We start from the raw sequence: 9,095 nt of genomic DNA, 5'->3' as shown, positions 1-9,095 counted from the left end.
ATGTTTTTATTTCTAGCATTTCTTTCTATTCTCAGAGTTTCTTTAGCTTACTCATCTGTTCTTGCATGTTGTCCACTTTTTCTGAGACCTTAGCATATTAATCTGGGTTATTTTAAATTCCCATTATTATAACTCGAAAATCTCTGCCATGTCAGAGTTTGGTTCTGATGCTTGCTTTATCGCCTCAGATTATTTTTTTCCGCCTCTTAGCATCCTTGTAATTTTTTATTGAAAGTTGGACACGAGGTACTGGGTAATAGGAACTGACATAAATAGGCCATTAATGTGAGGTTTTATGTTTATCTGGCTAGCAGTTAGGCTGTGTTTTAATGTCTCCTGTAGGTGTCAGATGCTTCAATTTTCTTCAGTGTCTTTTGTTTTTGTCTCCCCTGTTGTCTTTGGGTTTCCCTAGAAACTCCTTAAAATAGAGGCTGTGTCTTGCAACTCTTCCAAGAGCTGTAATACATTGTTATAAAACTGGAGCCCTATAGATGGTATAGCATTAGGGAGAAGCATTCTATAATCTTATGGTTAAATCTGCTTTATTTTACTGGGCTAGGATCTCTGGGCTGAGACCTACAGAAGTTTCTTAGCCTTTTTTTCTCCCCACTTACGTGAGCAAGGAAGGCTAGAGAGGGCTCAAACCATCCAAATGCCCTTCCCCTAGATCACAGAAGATTCCAGCAAAATAATTTTCCTTGAGGGCAGGCTTCTGCTGTGGAAGCAAAGCTCTGGGTATATTTCCAAATGGTTACTCCTCCCACCCCACCCCCCCTCCCCGGGCCGCCCGTTCCCCCAACAAGGAGGGATTCCTCTGCCATCTTCAGAGTGGGAACATGATCCAGCTCCTGGAGGTAAAACCCACAGAAGTGTGGGGGCCGCCTAAGGAAAGCTCCCAGGAGTTGTTGTTCTTGTTTTAAGTTGTAACAATTTATTTGACACTTGTTACAAATTGCTCCCGAGTTTTAAACTCTCAAATGAATCCACACTCAGCCCCCTAGCAATTCATTTAAATCCTAATTATTGCCTCAAGCAACTTCGACTTTGGGTGAGCTGATCTATATTTTCTGCATTTTCCTGTCTTTCTAGTTTTTGTGGAAGTTTGCCCTGTGACCTCAGTTCTCTGATGGATCGAAGAAAATTTGATTTTCAGTTTGTTCAGCTTTTTTTATTGTGAAGATACCCCATTCTTTCTCAAACACACTCCAGATTTTCACCGCCCCTCCAGTGAAACAGCACTTGTCAAGGCCACCAATGACCTCTACATTGATTGCCAAGTCAGTGCTTAGAGCTCATATTACTTGATCCATTTGCAGTACCTGACAAAGCCGACCCCTCCTTCCTTCAAATTTGACATGGCTGCCAGGATATCACACTGTGCTGGTTTTCTTAACCTTACTGGCCACTCTCAGTCTCCTTTGCTGCTTCCTCCTCATCACCCTGAACTCTTAGCATTTGCAGTGTCCCAAGACTCAGTCTTTGGACCTCTTCTCTTTTAAAACTCACTCTCTTGGTAATTTCATCCAGTCTCATGGCTTTAAATACAATCTATACATTGACTCCCATATTTATATCTCCAGCCCGAATCTCTCCCTTGAACCCTGGACTAGAATATCCAACTGCCTACCAAACATCTCCACTGAAATAACTATCAGACATCTCAAACTCATCTGTCCATGACTCAACTCCTGATCTTCACTGGCAAACCTCTGCTACCTATAGGTTTCTCCAACTCAACTATTCAAAAAGACCTAGAAATCGACTCTGATGCCTCACCTTCTCACACTGTATATCCAATCTATCAGCAAATCCTATTAGTTTTACCTTCAAGGAAGTACAGAATCTGAACATTTGTCGACTCCAAGTGCTGGTACACTTGTCCAAGCCATCTGTACTTCTCACCTGAGTCACTGCAGTAGTCTCCTAACTGGTCTGTTTCTGTCCCTGCTCACCCTGCTCCCCTAAAACGTAAGTCAGACCCTATCACACTTTGTTCAAAGTCCTCCAAAGGCTCCCATCACAGAGTAGAAGCCAAAGTTCACCCAAGGCCCTGTGTGGTCTGTAGCACCACCCACTCCCATCCCGCCTCTTAAAATTCTCCCTTCCTCAGTCTGCTTAAGTCCTTACTGGCTACCACACTATTCCTGGAGCCCTCTAACATGCTCCTATCCCAAGGGCCTTTGCCCCTGCTGTTCCCTCTGCCTCGACTCTCTTCTCACAGGTGTCCACAAGGCTCACTGCCACACTGCCAAGCCTTGGTTCAAGTGCTATGTTGGTGAACTCCTCTCCACTCTTTAAGATTCCAACATCACTCTGCTTCCCCTAACACCCTATTCCTTCTCCCGACTTCTCTCTGTGGTGCTTATTTTCTGATAAACCATATGATTTGCTTAGCGTCTGTCTCCTTCCACGAGAATTTAAGTTCCACAAGGGCAGGGAGATTTATACCTGCTTTAATCACTGTTACATTCTCAGCACCTAGAAAAATAGTAAGGCCCATTGTGAGGTGTTCAATAAATATTCGTTAAATGAGTGAATGAATACTAGGAAACACAATAGGTTACAAGAAGTGGAACGGGATCGAAAATAAGATACACAATCACTTTTTAAATTTATATGCATTTAGGTTATATTAATATTAGTTTAGTTTGTTGATTCAATGAAAAAAATAAAAAAGAGCCAAGGAAAAGAAATAACTGTGCTGATTTTATACTTACCAACTGTGGCATCAGAATCTCACTAAATTTTCAATGTGCACAATATTCTCCAAAGCAACCCCTGGCTCTGAGAAATATGGGACTCCTTGGAGTGGTAAATCTTTGGGCTACCTGAATAATTGTGCAAAGACTAGACTACGGGTGCTGAAAGTTGATATTGCCATAAACAGCTTTCTGACCACAAACTCTCAACCTGGTCTGCAGGCTGATGTTTTTTTTAATGAGCCAAAGTTCAGGGAACAGACTATTTGGCTACTCTTACCAGTATGAGAGGGCATCACAGTGTTACAATCCCTTGTCTTACTTAGCCGCTTCAGCTATAACTTAATTTCTTTACTTCAGTGGTTGCAGGCAAGTGTTACTATCAGGAGTGACACTTTAATGTCGCATCACAATTGGATGTCAACTATGGTTCAAATAGTTTTAAGTGGCCTTACAGTTTTTGGTAATACTGCTATTCCTGCCTTGCTTGTCTCATTAGATGCTATTCTAGCTACCAAGGTGTGTAGCAGACTATAATGAAACACAATGAAGAAAATTAAAATCCCAGAAATAAACCTGCTTCTATAACAAAGTACTACTCCTGTCATAACCAGTTATTGCATTTATAACATGGGAACTGTTGCCACCTGCTGGTGATGCTTATGATAAAATTAATACTTGGTGGGCTCTCCAAAATTCCAGTCAAAATTTTAAAGTTCCCTTCTAAAGCAGGCAACCACATGAATGGCTTTGTGATTATCATATTTGATTAACTCTAATTTTTTTTCTCTGAACAAAAAAGTAGTAAGTATATTAATGAAATTCTAATGTAAACGAGAACCCTCTACTACTAAAAAATGACTTTGCTGACAATGCTATAGGTCTGGGAGTACGGCTGCCAAGTGTTTTCTCCCTTACCCATCTCCTCAACAGGAAGGGATGTAGCCACTAGATGCTCACTCGCTGGATTCAGTATTTAGCTGAGGTGGCAGGCTAATCCTCTCACACTAGTGCAGAGCCTCCGTGAGTCCAGATGACCCACAAGTCTGATCAACTTGTCCAGTGTTTAATGATTTCCTCATGAAGCTGAGCAGAAAAATGACCATAACAGGCACACAGCCTAAAACTCCAGAGACAGCCAGTGTTCTCAAAAAAACCTGATTCAAAGCTACCAAAAGACCTCAATCAAAAAAGAATTTCAGGGACTTCCCTGGTGGCACAGTGGTTAAGAATCCAACTGCCAATGCAGGGGACACGGGTTCAAGCCCTGGTGCAGGAAGATCCCACATGCCGCATAGCAGCTAAGCCTGTGTGCCACAACTACTGAGCCTGCACTCTAGAGCCCACAAGTCACAACTACTGAGCCTATGTGCCACAACTACTGAAGCCCACGCGCCTAGAGCCTGTGCTCCGCAACAAGAGAAGCCACTGCAATGAGAAGCCCACACAATGCAACGAAGAGTAGCCCCCGCTCGCCACAACTAGAGAAAGCCCACGCGCAGCAATGAAGACCCAACACAGCCAAAAATAAATAAATAAATAAATAACTTTAAAATAAATCAAATTAACAGCAATTCATAGAATGAAATTTCAAATTTCCAAAAATTATACTCATTAGTAATTAATGTGTGCAAAAAATTTTTTAATTGTGTGCCCTTTTGCCCTATCAGATTGGCAAAAATAAGTTAATTTTAAAATAAAACAATAATTTTAAATGCTGGGGAAAAAAAGGCCTTTATGAAATGAAGCTAGATACACAAAACTCTTTGTTCTCTCATATAGTTTCTTGATATACCAACATTCCACAAACCTATTTATTTCACAGGTCATATGAGGGGTTACCTCAATCTTCCATTTTACTCAGAGACAGAAGTACTCTGTCTATAACTATACCATCTGTCCCAAACTATACCATCTTAAAATTAGCTTGTAACTCATGCCTCAAAAATAAGCCCTATTGTCTTTGTGAAAATTAAGGGGTGAAGATTTTGTACCTAAGGAAGAAACACTCAGTTGAACAAACAAATCTTTGAGACTAACGACCTGTTGTGTTATTTATTTATTTATTTATTTTTGGCTGCGTTGGGTCTTTGTTGCTGTGCGCAGTCTTTCTCTAGTTGCGGCGAGTGGGGGCTACTCTTTGTTGTGGTGCGCGGGCTTCTCATTGTGGTGGCTTCTCTTGTTGCAGAGCATGGGCTCTAGGTGCACGGGCTCCAGTACTTGTGATGCGCGGGCTCAGCAGTTGTGGTTCGCGGGCTCTAGGCCGCAGGCTCAGTAGTTGTGGCTCATGGGCTTAGTTGCTCCATGGCATGTGGGATCTTCCCAGACCAAGGCTCAAACCCATGTCCCCTGCACTGGCAGGCGGATTCTTAACCACTGCGCCACCAGGGAAGCCCACGTGTTTTTTAAAATCATGGAGAAAAACCATGCCATTTGTTTCACGAAACTAAGGCTTCTTTCCTACATCTAATACATCATCAACATAATGTACAACAGCCTAAAATAAAATAATCTCTAGCAACATCAAGTAGCCCATGAACTAAAGAGCTTCTGAGTGGCTAGTAGTGAAAGATGAACTGAACTCCTATCCAGTCACTGAGAAGAAGCACTCTTCTCAAGTATGTACTGTATAATTAGTTGTTTTATTTTATTTTATTTATTTTTTATTTTTTATTTTTTCTTTTTTTTTTGCGGTATGCGGGCCTCTCACTGTTGTGGCCTCTCCCGCTGCGGAGCACAGGCTCCGGACGCGCAGGCCCAGCGGCCATGGCTCACGGGCCCAGCCGCTCCGCGGCATATGGGATCCTCCCAGATCAGGGCACGAACCCGTATCCCCTGCATCGGCAGGCGGACTCTCAACCACTGCGCCACCAGGGAGGCCCTAATTAGTTGTTTTAATTTCCATTTCTTATCTTCAACTTATCCTTTAAGTTAACTTTCGTTCTTATATTAAATGTGCTGAATCGAAGTCCATGTAGTTCAAACAAAATATGGGTCCTAAAATCTAAGTTCAGTCACAAGTGGAGGCGCTGTACTATGACTTTCTTCTGCTCATTTTAAGAATATGTGTTATATACCATATAGTTTTTAAATGTGATCAGTTGCCTTGGTGACAGAACACAGAGCAGCAACTCTGCTTTAATTATAAGACAATTTTTAAATAATTTTTTATTTTTAAGATTAAGCATCCTCATTGACAATCCAGAAACAGTCCGTGCTCTTTGGATACACACACTTAAAATGGTTAAAAGTGATTCCCCAATTTTCAATGACAAGATATGAAAAAAGAACATGTTCACAAATGCAGATGAATTCCTCTGTCCTTTTTTTCCAAAAGTCTTATTTTGCTACCAAGCCACTCACCAAACCACAAGGAAAGACAATTTTTCAAAAAGCCAGCAAAACCCAGAAACAACGATCTAGATATCAAGCCAAAATTATCCCCTGAAACAGCGCTGTTGCAAAAAAAAAAAAAAAGGATAGGAAGACAAATTTCCATAGCTCATTAGAGAAGCCCTTTAAAAAGAATTCAGAAAGTTAGGACTGGAACTATGGTGGTACAGTGTTCAAAACGCAGATAATTAAAGGTCAGCTTGCGGGCTTCCCTGGTGGTGCAATGGTTGAGAGTCCGCCTGCCAATGCAGGGGACACGGGTTCGTGCCCCAGTCTGGGAAGATCCCACATGCCGGGGAGCGGCTGGGCCCATGAGCCATGGCTGCTGAGCCTGCACGTCCGGAGCCTGTTCTCCGCAATGGGAGAGGCCACAACAGTGAGAGGCCCGCGTACCGCAAGAAAAAAAAAAAAGTTCAGCTTGTTCAGCTTGGGAACATATTAGGCTTTCTCCTATCCCAGCAGAGGAAATAGAAATATGAGCTGCTGGAGCTAATATTAAAATTGTCCTTACCAATGAAAAGCAGGGCAAGAGTCAACAGAAAGAATGCAGAACAGAAGACAAGTCGTTCTGAATCTAGGCTCTACTGCCTAGAAGAAACTGGAAAGTTGAATAGGGCTGAAATTCTTCTGAGCCAGTATCAATAAATTCTAGACTTGGCTCAAAACCAGTGGACTATAGACCACTAATAATATATCAGGTGACCCACAGTGTTTGTGGTATCAAAAAATATTTTAAAAATTATCTATAAATTTCTATTCTGAAAATCAGATCAAAATGACACTGGGCCATCCAATCAGTTATAGAGTAAAGGGCTTCCTCCAAACAAGATTAATTTAGCAGAAATTCAGGTTGGAAAGAATGTAACATTGAGTAAATAACACCAGGCTCTCGGTACAATTTTAATAAGGCTTCTACCCACCCCAGTTGTAAGCAGTACTACTGAGGGAGCTCCCACAGAATGTCTTAGAGGGATGTTTCTCAGAGATAAAAAGGACTATAAGTTTAACTCTTGACCCCTCTCTCCTTGCCTAAAGCTTGGAGAAGAAAATAAATATTTAATTTTTAACTACTCAAAGCTTTGGGCACATTGTAATACTAATATCTTCTAGTTTTCATTTTCGGAACCTTTGGCTTAATATTTCCTCAATCATGTTGCAATGAAAAATGTCTGAATATGCCTTAATCAGTAGTACCACATGAAAATATCAAACTTGTTCTTCCATATCTTCTACATAGGAAGAGGGAATCAATGGTACCCTAAATATCCTGCAAAGTTACTCTGTATACTTGACAAAAGATTAGGGCAAACCATTGCACTTCCATATCTTGAGCAGCAGCAGTTAACTAGTCTTCAACCTCATCTTCCCAAATATCTCCATTAACATCCACAGCATGGAACAACCTGGAAGCATAAAATAAGGTACATTTTAATACACCTGATAGAAACTGAATATAATTTCTTTCCTTTTCTCAAATATACTTTCTGTACTCTTCTGATAACATCTTTGTATATCTTTTCCTCTCCTTTAATCATTCCACTGGGGAGGGCTGAAATATGGGTCCCTTAAAGTTTATAGGAACAGCCCTTTTAAGGATCCAGACAACTCTCTAGGACCAAGAATAAACAATAATGGGAGATGGGTATCACAAAACTGATACTAAATGTGTACAATATGTGGAATAAGCCAAGACTGGAAAATTCAGGTAGTCTAGAAGCTAACTCCTTCAAAACACTATAACTTTATTACACGCTAATCACTCCATCCTCTCCATCTTCACTGTTCTTGCACTCTCCATCAATAGAATATTTTTCAGTTGCCAATTTGTTTTCCTCCCCTTATGTTACTTAAAATTTATGCAATTTTCAACACTATATTTCCAATGGTTCATGGGAAGAGCCTGTTTCTTCAACTTATCTTACAGTTTCATAACACCAATGATTGATTGTAGGTACTCCACAGATGTCTATTAACAAAGATTATCAGCTGATGCTGAAATTGGAGCTGGTGGAGAACTAGATATTCACATTGTGCCAAGGAATCACCCCACAGATCACTTACTAATAACAAAAAGAGAAATCTTACCTTTACAATGGAACAAATGGTAGAACTGAGCATCATACTAACAGTGAGACAGCCTGACATTATTGATCTGATGTGGTACAACATGAAGTACGTCACCCCTTATTAAGTATTCTTATCAAAAATGTTACTCTAAATCTAGTCAAACTCCAGTCTAGAGCTAACTTCCACTTTACAGGAAATAGAGAGGATAGAGAAACAAACTCAAAGGTACCATGGAGAAACAAAACTCGAGAAGGTAAGAAGTTATACAGGACAACAGCCTGGACTCTTCAAAAAGTCAATGTTCCCCTCAACACAAACAAACAAACAAAAGAAAGGTGGGCAAAACTTTTCTCCATTAAGAAACTAAAGAGACAGAACCAAATAAAGTGATTGAACTTGATTAGATCCTGGTATAATAAAACAGCTTCAAGAGATATTTTTAGGGATAGTTGATAAGTCTTAAATATTTTATTAGATGACAGTATGCCATTGTTGTTAAATTTTTTGCAGTACTGTTGTTATATAGAAGACTTTTCTTATCTTAGGAAAGACGTGTGAAAGCATATAGAGGGACTTCCCTGGTGGCACAGTGGTTAAGAATCCACCTGCCGATGCAGGGGACACGGGTTTGAGCCTTGGTCCAGGAAGATCCCACATGCCGCGGAGCAACTAAACCTGTGTGCCACATCTACTGGGCCTGAGCTCTAGAGCCCGTGACCCACAGCTACTGAGCCCACGTGCCACAACTACTGAAACATATGCGCCTAGAGCCTGTACTCCGCAACAAGAGAAGCCACCGCAATGAGAAGCCCGCGCACCGCAACCAAGAGTAGTCCCCGCTTACTGCAACTACAGTAAGCCTGTGCGCAGAAACGAAGACCCAAAGCAGCCAAAAATAAATTAATTAATTAATTAAAGAAAAAAAAAGCATATAGA

At 40.9% G+C, this 9,095-nt stretch overlaps 1 protein-coding gene across 7 annotated transcripts in view; it reads right to left on the bottom strand.

Annotated features, from left to right (window-relative positions):
- Positions 1-5,836: 5,836 nt before the first annotated feature.
- The window catches only part of RNF14 (ring finger protein 14), a 42,928-nt gene continuing 39,669 nt past the window's right edge, over positions 5,837-9,095 (bottom strand). For all 7 annotated transcript variants that reach the window (XM_060093529.1, XM_060093533.1, XM_060093527.1 and 4 more), the window contains one exon: positions 5,837-7,495. In XM_060093529.1, the coding sequence (XP_059949512.1) occupies positions 7,438-7,495 (58 nt within the window). In that variant the 3' untranslated portion in view covers positions 5,837-7,437. The remainder of the gene's footprint in view (positions 7,496-9,095) is intronic.

The sequence above is a fragment of the Mesoplodon densirostris genome, chromosome 3, assembly GCF_025265405.1.
Source record: "Mesoplodon densirostris isolate mMesDen1 chromosome 3, mMesDen1 primary haplotype, whole genome shotgun sequence".
Classification (NCBI taxonomy): domain Eukaryota; kingdom Metazoa; phylum Chordata; class Mammalia; order Artiodactyla; family Ziphiidae; genus Mesoplodon; species Mesoplodon densirostris.
Note: the sequence above shows the minus strand (reverse complement) of the source record. Positions and strands in the feature narration are given on the sequence as shown.